We start from the raw sequence: 16,396 nt of genomic DNA, 5'->3' as shown, positions 1-16,396 counted from the left end.
GGAGGCCGCACACACAAAACTGACACGTGCTACTCTGGAGGTGGAACTGACTAGTTTGTTTTGTTTCGTTTTTCAGTACTGGGGACTGAACCCAGGGTCATTTTACCACTGAGCTACATCCCCAGCCCTCTTCTGTTTTGAGACAAGATGTCACTATGAGTTGCCAGGGCTGGCCTGGAACCTGTGATCCGAGTAACTGGGATGACAGGAACGCACCACCATGCTCAAGTGATCAAAGAACTTTTGTGGGCTATTTTGACGTATATGACTTTCCATTGAAAAATCTAAGAATCTAAGAATCAATTTTACCATAACTGTCATTACAGAAAAGAGTACATGTTAATACATGGCATGTTTTCCAAGAGGAATCCTACTGAAAATATGTACATTAGAAAACTGCCTAGCATACCATATTGTCTTTATTCTTTTGGTCACAATTGTGAAGCAAAGAAACTTATACAATATAAAATATCCCATGACTGTGCTTCTCCTTTCTTCAACCGCCCCATCTCCACCACCACACCCAGGTGAGAAGTAGAGAAGGTGAAAGAAGCCTAAAGGACATTACTTGAAAAGAAATCAAAGGAAACACCTAGCTGGTCAAATAACAGCGATAATATTTAATCTTAACACATTCTAATACAATCAAAGGGACCAGAGACACCTTTGGAAGTCACTGGAACATCTAGAATACCTTAATATTTCCAAGTACAAACATTTTGGGCAAAACCAGATTTCTGACCAACCCCAAACTTATAAAAAATTTGCATTCCAAAAGCTTCCTTGCAATTTTCTTTTTGGAAACCTGTCTTTTTTTTAAGTTTAATATTTTACTAGTTGTTGATGAACTTTTATTTATTTATGTGTTTATACGTGGTGCTGAGACTCGAACCCAGTGCCTCACACAGGCTAGGCAAGTGCTCTACCACGGAGCCCCAGCCCCTAACATATATTTTTCTATAGAAATACTAGTAAACAGTAGCTAGATTCTCAGGGCAAGCCACAAGTTTGTGCCCTGTGCAATAACCCTTACATAGAGGACCCCGACAGGGACAGCCCAACAAGCATGCAGCAGTGTCTGCCTGGGAAGTACGTGCAGAGAGAGAATCCACCAGAAAAGTCTCCCAGGGTAGCACAACCTGGGTCCTTCCTGTCTCCCTGTGCTTCCTCACTACCTGAAACTAGCGTGTGCAGCCAGACTGGGTGGGGTGCTGGCGAAGGCTTGGGAGAGGAGGTGTTAAGAGTCCATCTGGGTTCACTGGCTGGAGAACACTAGAGCCACTTCCCACCCCTGGATGCCAAGTCCCTCCCCGGCACCCGAGGGCCACCCCTTTTCCTCCCTTCTTCCAGCCCCAAGGAGTGCCCTGGTCCCTACCCTCACTCTACTCTCCCCAGATACTTCTGAAGACAGTCTGATGAAGGGGAAGGGCAGCGTGGAGTGAGGCCTGCCCAGCTCTGCAGCCCAGCTCCAGTTGTGCCACCCACTGGGAACCCCAGCCTGCTGTGTGAGATGAGTCTCAAGGCACCTCCATCATGGGACTGGGATTAGGTTCCCCTGCTGCCTCTGCTGTGGCGATCACCACCAATTTACTCTCCTACAGTTCTAGAGGTCAGAACTCAAAATGGGTCTCATTGGGCTGAAGTCACTGGCTGGGCTGCATGCCGCTCTGCAGGGTCACAGGAGAATCATTTCTTCGCCTTCTCCATCTGAGAGGTGTCCTCATTCCTTGGTCTGCAGCCCACATCATGAGACCCTCGCTCTCAGGTTTCTGTCATCACGTGGCCCTCTCTCTTTGACTGACCCTTGTCTCTTTAAGGACCCTGTGCTCAGACTAGGCCCACCTAGATAACGCAGGGCGCTCTCGCCATCTCAAGATCCTTCACGTGATCATGGCTGCGTGGCCCTCTGCTGTGCAGTGTAACACCTTCACAAGTCCTGGGGAAACCCCGAGGACATTTTTTTCAGAGAGGGGGTGAACCTCACTCAGTTCCACAGGGTGCTCTGGGGATTAGGGCATCGGGCATTAGCACATTCAACAGGGTTGAACTGTCCCTGGTGCCCACTCCAATGAGGCCCCCGTTACCCACAGGATCCTGCTGAGAGTACTACCCTCCCTGAGCTTCAGTTCCTCACTGGCAAGTAGAGGCAGTAATGAGCTGGGGCAGGGGTGGGGGGTCTGCTTGGTCACTGTACCTGGACCAAATGTCGGGTCATGATGGGGCACCGTCAGCACATCGTGGTACACACTGCTGCGCTGCGGAGGACCCACGCAGGCACCCACAGGCACGCCGCATGCCAACGGCAGCTCGACAGTTTGCCGTCAGCCAGGCTCCCATGCCCCAGCCACACCAGAGCCCACTGCTGCAGCACCCCAACCCCACCCCAGGCTCTGCACTGACCGTGCCCGCTCACCCTCCAGAGCGCAGCACACAGCACTCTCCTCAAGGGGCCTTCTCTGTACTGAAGTAGTAGCCCCGTCTCTCAACAGCACCACCTGTCATGACCTCACTTATCTGTTGTCTACCTGCTTACTGTGCCACCCACTAGAATGTTCCACAGGGCAGGGCCTGCTCTATCTTCTGCACTGCGCCCCGGGAACTGTGCCTGGTTTGGTTTAAACCATGAATGAGCAGAGGGCACGGGGCTGCTGCGGGCGGGTGCTGTACTGGGTGCTGGCCTGGAGACCCAGCACTACACACACAGATAAGCTTCCTGCTCTCTTGGGGGTGAGGACTGACCCATAAGCAGGCGGCTCTTTTCCTTCTCCCTCCTGTCAGGGCTCCTGTCTCAGGGCCTTCAAGTGCAGTCACAGGACAGGCACATGGTCAGCGTGGAGTTCACGGCAGTACAGGTCCTGCCCAGACCTGCTCTGCACACAGACATGGTGGGAAACTCAAATCAGACCCAAAGGAAAAACTGAAATAAACTAAAAAGCAAAAGCCAAGTTGGCTTGGAATATAAAAATGTAAGACACAATCAACAGAAGGAAACGAGGGTAAGCATTCCCCTCCTCTGCCCTGGTCCCCAGCCGTCTGAGCATTTAAGACAAGCCCTGCCAAGGAAAGCTCAGGGAGGATTTCAGTCGGGCTCATGCACACTAGCCATAGGGAAGACAGAGCAGCCCAGAGCAAGAACGAAGCCCTGCGCACACATCTGGCCACTTCGTCCCCTGGAGACAAAGGCCAGGTCCCCAGTGCAGCCAAGGGCAGCAAAGAGCCAGCAAGCCCAGTGTTCCACACCTGCTGGCAGCAGGGCCCCCAGGGCTGCTGGGTTGGCGCCCAGACTCTCTGGGACTGTGGTTGCTGGCAGACTCCGGTGCCAGAAGCTTGTTGTGCAGCCCTGACTCTGAGCAGCCAGGGACGTTTTCCAAAGGCGCCCTGGTGGCTGGCAGTAATTTCAGAACGGAAAGAAAGAAGGGTGTGTGTGTGTGTGTGTGTGTGTGTGTGTAAGGATGTGGGGGGAAGAAGAGATTATGTTTCAGAAAAACTTTTTCTTCTCATTTATCAGTATAAAACACAGACATTCACGAGCTACTTAGAAGGCTGGCAGGAAAAAACAGGAGAGACTACACCACTCGTAAAGGGTTAAGTTACTCCATGAAGACAAGATGCTTGGGTGTTGGAATTACGGAAGATTTAATTTCTTCTTGTATTATATTTTTATAATGAATCTATATTGCTTTTATCATCACAGAAAAAAATAGTCATTTTTAATTTTAGAAGGGGGAAAAAAGAAGCTGTCAGAATACAGGTAAAACCTGAGCAATGAACAAACGACAGATACCTTCTCATCCAAAGGCAGAACTGGAGAGACTGAACTTGTGAGGAAACACTGCATTTTAGAAGATGGTGAAGTTTTAAAAATTATTTTAACTTAGAAGAGATGTTCTAAGATCTGTTCCTTGTGCAATAGTTGTTTTCAGTATTTCCCACCTGCTTTACTGGTAGAAAAGGCCACACTGATCATCTACGTAGTCATTCAGTTTTCAACTGTCACACACAGGCAGCTGTGAAGACAGACAAACTCCAGTACTGCCACTCACGTAGGGCTCTGTGCCAACAGCCCGCGGGACACGAGCCCCCTGCAGAGACCAGCCTTAATGCACAGCCTTGGTCTTGGTTTCCTAGCTGTCAACGACACCATATTCCTCAAATTTAATAAGAAAATAAGATCCTCTGTAAAGACTACACATCCCCTGGTTGGTCCAAGGGTAAAATGCACACCCATCACAGGAACAAGCTGTGATCCAGCAGTGATGTGGGCCGGTGCAGAGTGCCCGGGGCCGTGCCCTCCAGGTCCTCTGAAGCGGGTGGGATGCAGGATGCAGCCCCCATCAGAGTGGAGAAGGTGATATGGTGCAGACACCACACTTTATTTAACTTCCTCCAAGAAGTCAGATGCACCCCCTGGCATCCAAATAGATCACTCTTTCTAATTTCTACAGTAAAAATTCAGAATATGCACACTACTTTCATATTTAAAAGACAACTATTAATTGTGTTATAAATATGTAACAATGAATCCCACTATTATGTATATTTATAACTCACCAATAAAAATATGAAAATATATTTAAAAACCTATATTACTTCAGATAAGGTTTTGCCACCACATTAAATATTTTTAAATGTTTCAGTTTTCAGGACTTTTGGGGGGTCCCAGTATTGCACACGTGGGGTGAAACCCTGTGCCACCAGCGGTACAGCAGGTTCACAGCTGAGCTCCTAGGACAAACGCTCATGCTCCCTCCAACTCTGAGGAAATACACAAAATGTTTATAAAAGCAATGTTCTTTCAGTTAAAACTTGAAGAAGAGTTTGATGATTTTAGACAACAGAGCTAAACGATTGGGAACTATAAACGTTAAATTCAATGGTTCATTTCTGAGGGGGAAACATAATAAGAGCAGTTAGGAACTTCAATGACACTGAGAATGTTTCCTTTTCAAGCAGGTGACAGACTTTTAACACCTGAGTGAAGGCATCAAGGTATCAAGAACATTTCACAATTACTTGTGTCTAAAATCATTCTAATAACATTTTCAATAGACACCAGCACTCTCGCAGGGCCTGAGCTGGGGCAGGCCTGTGTCCTTCAGAACCCGTCAGAAAGCCCCCAGGGCTCCTGCCTTCACAGCAGCAACAATCCCAACGCCAAGGTCCCTGGCTGGGGAGACACTTTTAACAGGGATGTACAATCTGTACTTAGACTGTGTGACATTTACTACCCTTTATTTATGGCTTTGGACTGGAAAGCCCCTAGACTGACCACCAGCTAGCTCTTGAGCAAATAGGTAAGGTCCCTCACTGCCGTTCCTACAGCTGACAAAGTGGCTCAGGTCTGACTTCCTTCGAGCCCAGCAGGGAACACGAGCAGGCTGAGGAGTAAGCAATCCGCGATGCACCAGAAAAACACCCAGGCTTTTAGGAGATATTTGACCAGCATGACTCCTGTGCAAATCTCAGTTCTGTTTCCTTTTAGGAGTCTTGAGAGCACTTTGTGTCCTAAAGACAGGAACTGTCAGAGCTTTCTACACTTTTCAGAGATTTCAAATGCAGCATCTCCTTAAATTTTCCAAACAGCCTTAAAGTCGGTGAGCACACTGACCCCCCATTTTACAAGAGAAGACAAAACATTTGTGGTCAAGTAGTTGGCACCAGCATCCCAAATTTAAACAGAGGCACACATGGAAGCACAAGCTAAGTCCTTCACCTTTCCTTGGTAAACCCAAATACAGCTTAGTACAGACTGAGCATCAGTAGCTAGAATCCCCAAATCCAACATCTCCTGAGTAGCACTCAAAAGAGAGTCTCCATGTGAGCTCCACCCAGAGGAAACGAAGAGCACCTATCCTACACCAGGATGGAGCCACCGATCCAAACACGCGCCCTCCTTCTCACTAGGAAACCATCTTATATGCATAGAAGACATTTCACATCAGAATACATCTCCATTTTCCAGAAGTACAAATCAAAGCTTTCCAGGAGGCATCTGGAGAGTTCCTCTCTGAATCAAGGGGCAGACAGCACAAGATGTCTGCGAAAGCAGTGAGGTGGGCAGACAGCCAACAGGGGGGAACACCTGGGGGACAGTTATAGGCAAGAAGTTGTGCCAGGGGCTCTCAACACACCGTCTTGATCCAAACTGCCCAGCACAAGCAGAACTGAAATAGATTGCCCACAGAGGAACCCTGCGTCCCCACTCCGCCACAGAGGCCACGTACCTGCAACCGCCGAACCACTCCTGCCCGGGAGTTCCCGAACCCGTAGCCGCACTGCGGACTCAGCGTGCCTTCTGGTACCTCTTCATAGGGGGTCTGCTCAATTTCCCAGTCAAACTCTCCATCATCGTCTTCAACTACTTCTTCAGAAGCACCTGTGTGTATTAAAAAGTAATAATTTTTAAAGTATTGGATTTCCTAGGTTAAACTAGAGGAAGAAAAAGTGTACAAAAAACCTCCCTGCAGATATGCACTGAAAGACGCGCACAAGGACAGCCACAGCTCCATTATTCACGACAGCCAAGCAACTGGAGCCAGCCCAAGTGCTCATCAGTGGCAGGACACATAAAGAAACGTGGACACCACAGAGCAATGAGAGCAGAGGGCTGCAGGAGGGACGAGGCTGTCAGAACAAGGGTGAGTGAAAAAGCTCACAGCCCGTAAGAACCACACATGCCACTCAAGCACAGGCTAAACGAGGGCAGTGGGGCCTTGGAGAGGAGCCAGGGCAGCCACACAGGTGGGGGTCAGCTCTAGACCCTGCTGATGTCCACACTGGGGAACTCCTTCCACCGTACACTTCTGATCTTAGCACAAAGCGCTAATATCCTGACTGAGACAAGACAATGTTTTAGTTGGTCCAAAAATGTGGAGCATCTGCCGGTCCAGTGGGTTCTTTACATCTCTTAATCAGAACACCAAAGTGAGCTTATGTTGCCACCTAAGATATTCTCTCCCATTTGCTACTCACTAAATCGTTTCTCCCCCAGAAACACACAGCAATCTAAATATTTTTAATTATCTCCATTTCTCCCCAACTGCAAAGCACGTACCCATTTCTTCCACAAGTGGTCTGGCTGTCCTGGGTTTTCTGGGTGCCAGAAGAGCAGTCAACATGTTCAGCCCCTCAAAATGCTCGCCAGGAGTTTCTTTGGGTAATCGAATGGTAAAAATTCCTTAAATATAAATTTGTTTTATGCTTAGACAAATTAAAACTTTCAAAGGTTTTGCAAATATACCTATGAAATATATATCTTGGTAAAACAATTTTAACTCACTAGGCTCCAAAATATGCCCTTATTACAGATTTAGCGAATACAAATCAAAACAGCAAGAGGCTCAAACAGGGCTTTTCAGGAGCTGTTACTTTTCCAGGTCAAACTGCTCAAGGACTGAATGCTTTAATCCCACCCAGAATCACCTCAACCTACTGATACTATTAAAGTTCCAAATCAAAACTCTGAACATCAATGGCCTGAGGAGGTATCAGCTTAGAATTAACCAAGAGTTACTTATAAAATATATAAATGTAAAATATATTTCTGGGCTGGGGGAAAATCAGGTATCTAATCCAAGGAGAATGCAGTTTAAAAAATATAAAATATTCTAAATAAAGCAACTGTGGCTCACAGGAGTGGCTCTGGTATCTCAGGACTCCACCCCTGAAGTCTTCTGCCAGCACACTCCAGTGTATGCACACCCCCTTCCTGACTGGTCCATCAACCTCATCCAGCCCCTACAATCCTGTAGTCACTACTCTGCATTTCAAACATCTCAGCTCTTTCAATGCATCAACTACATCCCAACATATCAGATATAACTTAACCCAAATATTTCCACGTGTTTGACCTTATTAAATGTCCGTGAACTTTCACAATTGAAAGACTTCATTTCTATATGCAACCGATCTGTAACTAAAGGTAGACTTCCTACTAGGACAGTAGTGTCACTGTTCTCATACTGCACTGTGAGAACTCTGCTTTAACAACTTCCTGCCTCTCCTCTCTCTCTACCCTGATGCATAATTATACAGCGTACACAAGACACTCTTACTACAGATCCAGTGGCTTTTAGAAAAGGAAAATAAATGGTTCCACGGTTAGCTAAAATGAGCTACTTATCAATCATGAGAAGAAATTCAATCAGGCTTTAAATGCCACCCATGGATAGTTTCTCATCTACCCGTTATTAAAATTCAACTTTGAAAATTGTACAAGAAAGATTCCATTCAAAAGCTTATGAATCATCCACACCTTTTATAATCAATCATCTCATTTTACTTTTAAACACCTACTTAATGTAGAAGAAGTACTTCTAGAAAATGGGGTCAGAGTATTTAACTCAACTTTGCTTTGAAGAAATACTGTGAAATACTTTAAAGGACTGAGGAAATTCTAACTGTCAAAAAATCACGAATAAAGGCAGCAGGCGGTACAGAGTGTCAGGAGCCCACTGTGACTGAGAGACACCTAGGTCCCCGGGTGTACTCTGGAAAGACTACATACAGACAAGCTAACAGGAAGAACCCAAGGGAAGGACCACGTGCATTCCAGAGGGGTACCTTTATCTGCGTCGTAGGATCCCTGCTCACTTCCATTCTCCACAACTCTTCCAGGAAGGGTTAGTCTGCAGAGTGAACACGGGCGTCATGAAGTCCTTTAATACAACACAACACAACACACCAGTCTATCAAAACCTATCAACCAAAGCAACTCAAGAGGCTGAGGCAGGGGGATCTCAAGTGAGAGGCCAGCTTTGGCAACTTAGTGAGTCTCCCAGAAACTTAGGAAGACCCTGTCTCAAAATAAAAAGGACTGGGGATATAGCTCACTATCTCTTCTATTTGAAAAAGCTCTTACGACTACCTGATGTTGATTCCATAATTTCAACTCATCAGTGAAACTACCAGACACCTTCCTGGCACCCCAAGGTGAAGCTGGAGCCTCTTTTCCTTCTATGCCTCACTCTCTTATTCAAGTTAAAAACAAAACACAACGTGACAGGTCCCAAATGGCCCAGACCTCACAACTTAGCTGCCACCAAGGTTTCCTCCAGCTACATGCACTGTAATGCATGTTCAGAGCCAAGATCCCTTCAAAGCCCAGAATAATCAGTTTATGAATCAGCCATAGTGGTTACAAACTCTACAGAGGCTGAGCTGACTCAAGTCTCAGCTCTGCCACTCTTCAGCTATGGAACCTGGCTGGACAAGCTAGTTAAGTTCCAGAATCCTAAGACCTCATAACAGCACCTATCTGCAGGTTACCATGAGAATGAAGCAACAATGCAGAGAGCTTAGTGGCCAGCACAGCAGGTGAGCTTTCAGAAAACATAAGCGCTGCTGCTAAACCCCTTCTCCCAATCCCTTTATAGGTACAGTTATATTCTTACTGCATAGTAATAAAAATCATGTGTTTGCAGGTGTGCCTTCCCAGCTAGACCTGAAATTCCTTAAGGAGAATGACAACTTTTATTCACCTCTGATACACTGTAGCAAGCTGTATTTTCAAAGACTGCCATCTCACATCACTACTCCCAACCACAGGGTCAACATCCTTTCCTCTTAAAATTCAGCAGGCTTCTGGGGCTGTTTTGATCAATACCTTAAAGCAGAGGTGACATGACACTCTAACCTTTCTGAAGTGCTGTGGTCTTAAAAGTTGATATAGATTCTGCTCTGCTTGCTGGAACTGTTCTTGAAAACTTCAGATGCTTGTTATAGGTCCAAATCTCCCAAGGAAACACCAAACAGACATGTAAAGAGACCACGTGGGGAGGTCCTAGGAGACTACATGAAGACAACTCCACTAGCCTCCAGCTGTTACATCCCTTACTAACCTATATTCCAAGCCACAATTTAAACACAATGGCATTAAAATCTTTAAAGCCAAGCCAGGTACGCTGGGGCATGCTTATAATCCCAGCAACTTGGAATGCTGAGGCAGGAGGATTACAAGTCTGAGGCCAGCCATGGCAACTTAACAAAGTCCTGAGCAACTTAGCAAGACCCTGTCTCAAAATAAAAAATAGAAAGAGCTGGGGATGTGGCAGAGTGGTTAAGGGCCCCTGGGTTCAATCTCCAGTACCAATAACTAACTAACTAAATTAATTAATAAATAAATAAATAAACAAACAAACCAACCAACCAACCTTTAAGCCAGAACAGCCCAGCCAAACCCTTACCAAATTCCTTGTTCACAAAAGTAGGGTAGATAATAAAAAAAACTATTGCTGTTTTACACCATGAAGTTTGACGGGTTAGCTGGCAACAGATAACTGGCACCATGAGCCCTCAATAAGTAATAGTATGGTGGTCCTCCTTATCTACTTTAATTTTCTATGATTTCAATTACCCACCCCAGCTCCAAAAATACAGTATAGTACATATGATAGTACAGTACAAATGAGAGTCTGAGAGAACACACTGACATAACTTTTATCACAGTATACTGTTATAATATCAATTTTATTATTATCGTTCATTTCTAAAAATTAAACTTTATTTTAGGTATGTAAGTACAGGAAAAAATATAGTATATACAGGGTTGATTGCAGGCATCCACTGGGTCTTGAAACACATCCACCAACAAGGGGAGGATTGTATATTCCAGCAGGTAGATAAGTTAGGGTCTAACTGAAATCCAGGCAGAGCGTTTGAGGCACTGTGAAGGAACTGGCTTGACTGGAGGGGAAGGTGTGTACTACACAAGTACTTGACCAAGAAACGCAGGCTGGAGCCACACAGAAGAGAGATCAGGACAATGATGTTAACCTAGTCAGAAGGGGAACTGGCAGTGTCCTAGGAAGAATAATCTGCAGTGTCCCCCGTAGCATGGGGCTAATAGCAGTGCCTAATCTGCAAGGATCTCTGTCAAAGTTAAATAAGATAAGGCACAAATCACATGACAGGCGTGATTTGGCCCACCTCTCTGAGGATGAGCACAGCGAGCTGTAGATGCTATTGCCACAGTTCTGCAAGGAGCTACACAGAAGAGAGATCAAGACAGTGATGTTAACCTAGGAGAACAATCCTAACAGGCAAGTTCTGGCAACCCTCACTGAACGAGGAACAACCCATCAATGAAAGGGCACATGGGGAGGCAGGGGGCCTGGTAAGGGGCACGACTGAGCAGGAGAGGTACACAGGGGGGAGAGCGAGCACCTGGCCAAGGGGCACAGCCCAGCATCGAGTGGAACATGGGGAGACGGGGGAGACAGAAGACCTGGCCCATGGGCACGACCAAGCAGTGGAGCGGCACACAGGGAAAGAGCAAGCACCTGGCCCAGGGAACGGTGGAGCAGCGAGCGGCGCACAGGGAGGTGGAAGCGCCTGGCCCGGGGGCACCACCAAGCAGCACAAAGGGCAAGAGTGAGCGCCTGGCCCGGGCACGGCAGAACAGCGAGGGGCTCGGAGAAGCTGCAGCGCCTGGCCAGGGGGCACCACCAAGCAGCGCGGCAACGCACAGGGCAAGAGCGAGCGCCTGGCCTGGGACGCGGCAGAGCAGCGAGGGGCGCACCGGACAAGAGCGAGCGCCTGGTCGGGGTATGGCCGAACACCGAGGGTCGCACGGAGAGACGGCAGCGCCTGGCCAAGCGGCACCACCAAGCAGCGCACAGGACTAGAGAGAGCGCCGGGCCCGGGGCACCACCAAGCAGCGCAGCAGCGCACAGGGCAAGAGCGAGCGCCGGGCCCGGGGACCACCAAGCAGCGCACAGGGCAAGAGCGAGCGCCGGGCCCGGGGCACCACCAAGCAGCGCAGCAGCGCACAGGGCAAGAGCGAGCGCCGGGCCCGGGGCACCACCAAGCAGCGCAGCAGCGCACAGGGCAAGAGCGAGCGCCGGGCCCGGGGCACCATCAAGCAGGGCAGCAGCGCACAGGGCAAGAGCGAGCGCCGGGCCCGGGGCACCATCAAGCAGGGCAGCAGCGCACAGGGCAAGAGCGAGCGCCGGGCCCGGGGCACCATCAAGCAGCGCAGCAGCGCACAGGACAAGAGCGGGCGCCGGGCCCGGGGCACCATCAAGCAGCGCAGCAGCGCACAGGACAAGAGCGGGCGCCGGCCCCGGGGGCACCACCAAGCACCGCAGCAGCGCACAGGACAAGAGCGGGCGCCGGCCCCGGGGGCACCACCAAGCACCGCAGCAGCGCACAGGACTAGAGCGAGCGCCAACCCCGGGGGCACCACCAAGCAGCGCAGAAGCGCACAGGGCAAGAGCGGGCGCCGCGGAGGCGGGATCGCCGGGCCGACTCGGAGTCCGGCGGATGCGGGCGCCACCCGGGGGAGGAGGCGGGTGGACTGGGCGGAGGACCGGGAGGCGGCGGCGGCGGCGGCGGGGCGCTCCCGGGCCACGGCACGCGCACTCGCCTCAGGAAGTAGGGCTTGGCGTAGAACTTGAAGTCCGCCCCCTCGAAGTACACGTCGAACTCCGAGGCCCGGGCGTAGGGCACGCGGATGGCCACCGTCAGGAAGTCGGGGTCCTGGCTGAGCTCGAACGCGGGGGTCAGCATGGCCGCGCCGCACGCCTGGCAGCGGCGATCGGGATGCCGGACTTTCAGACAAGTCCCGCGCTCCAGGCACCGCGCCGCTTCCGGCGCAAGGCGGAAGTGTGCACCGCGGTGCCGGAAGTCCCGCCCCTCGTCGGGCTCCCTGGAAACGCGCCCCTTTAAAAGGAGCCGCGGCGCTGTCTCCGGAGCCCAGAAGGGTTGGGAGGACCCCGAGGGGTGGTCCGCCGCGACTTCTCCGGGCGTCCCTGGTGACGTTGCAGGTGGACAGACGTTTCCGGTGTGAAACCTCAGGGAGGCCCTGTGCCTCGGAAACCTCTGCTGTGAAACGAGGCTAGGCCGGGCGCGGTGGTGCCGCCTGCTGTCCCCGCCGCTCTGGAGGCCGAGGCTGGAGGATGCAAGTCCGAGGCCAGCTCAGCAACATAGCGAGGCCCTGTCGCAAAATAAAATGTGAAAAGGGCTGGGAGTGTGGCTCAGTGGCTAAGCACCCCTGGGTTTAACCCCCCAATACCTAGTAGTGGTGACAGTAGTAGTATTAATAATCATAAAACGAGCTAGCCTCGCGGAAACGCTGTGAGGGTAAGGTGACCTGGCGCATGCTGAGCTCCAGCGTCGCAGCTCCTGCTGTCAGCGCTCAGTGTGGTGCAGCAGGTGCCGCCGAGGTTTCCCTTAGTTCTCACGTGTCTTTCAACGATATGCACGCACTCCCTCCCTTCCTTCCCGGCTCTCCTTTCTCTCCACTTTTTACATAATCCCTTATATAGGGTTTGTCATTAGCAGAGTCTCCAGTGTGACATCTGGTCCACGCTATGAACTCCAAAGAAAACTGGGCGCAGAGAGGTTACGAAATATGACTTATAGTCTTGCCGTTTGCAATGATGAGAAACCAGAACGTCTGGCTCTTAAACCGAGGCCATGTCTGAGCTGAGGAATCGTGGTCCCTCTGGATTTTACCCGGTTTCCTTCTTGTCACTCTTCCCCTCCCACTTGTCAGAGGCTGGCTTTTCTCTTTTTTCCCTTCCCTGCATGTACTCCCGTTAGTCTGTGTTCCTCTTGGTCTCCCATTGCCCCTCCCACTAGTCTCCCACTTCTATATATTCCCTTGGACTCCTTTCCCTCTCATTCAACTTTTTTTCCTGTTATTTCTCCAGTAATTAGCATAACCCAGTTATCATTCCCAGGTTTCAGATGTCAGTGGGAAAGGGATGAAAATTATCTTTTTTTTTTTGAAAATTATCTTAACAAGACATCTTCAAGAGTCTTTTTAACAACTGGTTTTCTATGCTTGTAAAGAAGTCTTGAAACTTAATTAGGATTTAGAAAAAAATAATAACAGGAGTTATTAGTGTTAGTTGAATACTTATTACGTACCTGCACTGCAGCAGACCCTATATATGATCTCATTTTCCCTCCCAGCAGCTCTGTGAAGAAGGCGTTCCATTTTCCCTCAGCCTGCCCGGGATGCTCATAAGTGGTTCCATGGGAATTGAAGCCTAGGTAAGTGTGACTCCCAGGTCCAGGCTCTGAACTACTGCCGAGTTGACTCCCTCTCATACGACCTCTTACCTCCCTGTTTCACAATCTGAGGCCAAGCCGGCCTACTTTAGACCACAGTGAGATCTACAAATCACAGACACTCAATACAACAATGAATTGATGCCAACCTGGAATTAGTACGGCCCTTAAAAGGTCTCTTGAGAAAGGCCTTTGGCTAAATCATTCCAAATTAGCTTCTCTGGAAAAAAAAATCTTTACATCCACCATGGAACCTCCTTCCTGTAGGTCACAGCATTCATATTTTTAAATTATTAATGCCAGAAAATTCACTGGAACAAGCTATGCTGTCTATGAGCAAACTCTAATTAAAAGCAGTTTACACACCAGAGCTGTGTATTTCCTGGGCGCTTGGTTATGTGGTTAATGCACTCACTATACACACTCACACACGCAGAGTGATGACAGCAGACTACATGGTCGTGCTGCTATGATTTATGAGAAATATAAATTACAGCTGCCTCATCACAAAACACTGACAGTTATAACCATCTGGTGGGGTTCTATGGTTTGGGGGAGATTTGGCTGTTTTGGTTTTTGTTTTAGAAAGCAACAGTTCTAACTGTATTTTGCATTTCTAATTGTGGTAAATTACACACATTATAAATTCATTTTAAAAAGACAAAATTCCCTTTGACTGCATGTAGCTTTGATTCTCTCTTTTTCTCTCTCCCCCAAAGATGACTTTTCTAGCCACCCTTCAGACCCTTTTATTTTTCTCAGGACATCTCTTTGTACCCTTGTGACTTCGTGCTTAGACTCTTTTATGTGGGAGCATTATCACACTATAAATGTAATGCTGCAGTTTTTTTTACTTTACTACATTTTTTAGACATAACTGTATTGCTATATAGATCAAAATTGAAGTCTTTTTTGTGAAAACATAATGCTTAAAACTAAAGACATTATTAACAAACATTTCATATTAACTCTGATTTAGAGGTGGAAAACAGGAATGAAATATCTTGTCATTTTTTAACCAAAGCTTGCAGTATTAGTTTTTTATGTTTCCATATCCTTGAGTCTTACTTTTGGGTAGACATTCATTACTTTAAAAATAGTTGTGCCTTTTTTTTTTTTCTGTAGCCAGCTTATTAAAGAGGTCAATTAGGTAGCCTGTCACCCTAATTACATTAAACTGGTCCTTTCCTGGTGTACTGATTGAGGTCCATAAGGTTCAAACTTAAATAAATTTTATAAACAATTTTAATTTCAGCTTCTGTTCTTTGAAGTCCTTTAATGTTGAAGTACCCTTGATTTCCAGAAGGTGGCGTCTATCGGGGTGATTAAGACAATGTGATCTCCAACAACAGTTTTATCCTGGAGAGTGGTTTCTGAAAAACCCGTCTCACTCCAGTTCTTCTGTAAGGTGTTTCTAGGAGGAGGTGACTCACACAGAACTGGCAGGTCACAGCTCAAGCACTATTACCATTTTGATAGACAACTTTTCAGGCTCTTGCTCAATAAAGCTCAATAAAGCCCTGAAGAATATGCAGAATGGCTGTCCCTGACCCCGCTGCATCTGTTGACATTAGTCTGCACAGTGGAACTGAGGGCTGAACAGCACACATGTGGAGATACTAGTCCAAGCCCAGCAGACAAAATGCGAGGTGTCCTAGGAGAATGACCAGACAGCATCTTGAGCTTCCTTTGTTGTTTGACGTCGTATTTCTGAAAGACATCTCCAGAAGACACTGTTTTGATGTCCTGTCCAGATGCTCTTCGTGGTGCCTGGAACCCATCCGTCACTACTAGCAACGAAGGGTGCTAGTGGCTTACCACTGATCCCTTGTGCGCCAATTGCCCAAGCCCAGGGTTTCTCACCTCAGTATGGTGGGCAGGTCATGCTGCCACTGGAGGCCGTCCTGTGCATTGGCAGGATGGTTAGCAGTATCCCTGCCCACTCATCCTTCCATTCTAGTCCGAGTCCTCCTGATGTGACAAGCACAATACCTCCAGACTGTCAAATAGTCCCTAGGGGACAAATTGCCCATGGTTGAGAACAACTACTCCAGATTGATGGGAGCCACCAGGAAGTGACTCCACCACCAGCCCAGGCTCCCAACGGTGGGGCTGATGTGGGGAACTGAAGCCCCTCCAAGAGGAAGTTGACTCTGTGGCAGGAGACTACCTGCTGGGGTGCTGAGAAGATGGCCCCTTTCTTGATGTGGATGGAGTGACGTGGGTCTATCCCCAGGTGAAAATCCACGACACCATGGATTTAAGGTTCATGTGCTTTACTGTGTATCTCGATGAAAAAGAATCTGTGGGTGTTTGGTCGACTCTCAAGACTGGATGCTGGAGAGGCAGGCTGCTGCTGCCTCGTGTCTGTGTTTTGCAC

The 16,396-nt window shown here is 48.4% G+C and overlaps 1 protein-coding gene across 4 annotated transcripts in view; it reads right to left on the bottom strand.

Moving 5' to 3' along the window:
- Shq1 (SHQ1, H/ACA ribonucleoprotein assembly factor) overlaps positions 1-12,607 on the bottom strand; it is a 68,653-nt gene extending 56,046 nt beyond the window's left edge. Inside the window, exons 1-4 of one of the 4 annotated variants that reach the window (XM_046425612.2) lie at positions 12,365-12,607; positions 8,563-8,627; positions 7,055-7,150; positions 6,225-6,376 (exon numbers count right to left, since the gene is read on the bottom strand). In XM_046425612.2, the coding sequence (XP_046281568.1) occupies positions 6,225-6,376; positions 7,055-7,150; positions 8,563-8,627; positions 12,365-12,507 (456 nt within the window). In that variant the 5' untranslated portion in view covers positions 12,508-12,607. Of the gene's footprint in view, positions 1-6,224; positions 6,377-7,054; positions 7,178-8,562; positions 8,628-9,634; positions 11,495-12,364 lie in introns of those variants that run through there. The other 3 variants (XM_046425611.2, XM_046425614.2, XM_046425613.2) reach the window with 3 other exon arrangements.
- Between the last annotated feature and the right edge of the window lie 3,789 nt (positions 12,608-16,396).

This window comes from Marmota monax, unplaced genomic scaffold (assembly GCF_021218885.2).
Source record: "Marmota monax isolate L192 unplaced genomic scaffold, Marmota_monax_Labrador192_F-V1.1 WCK01_AAM20220418_F8-fsc00028, whole genome shotgun sequence".
Classification (NCBI taxonomy): Eukaryota; Metazoa; Chordata; class Mammalia; order Rodentia; family Sciuridae; genus Marmota; species Marmota monax.
This window is presented reverse-complemented; position numbering and strand designations above follow the sequence as displayed.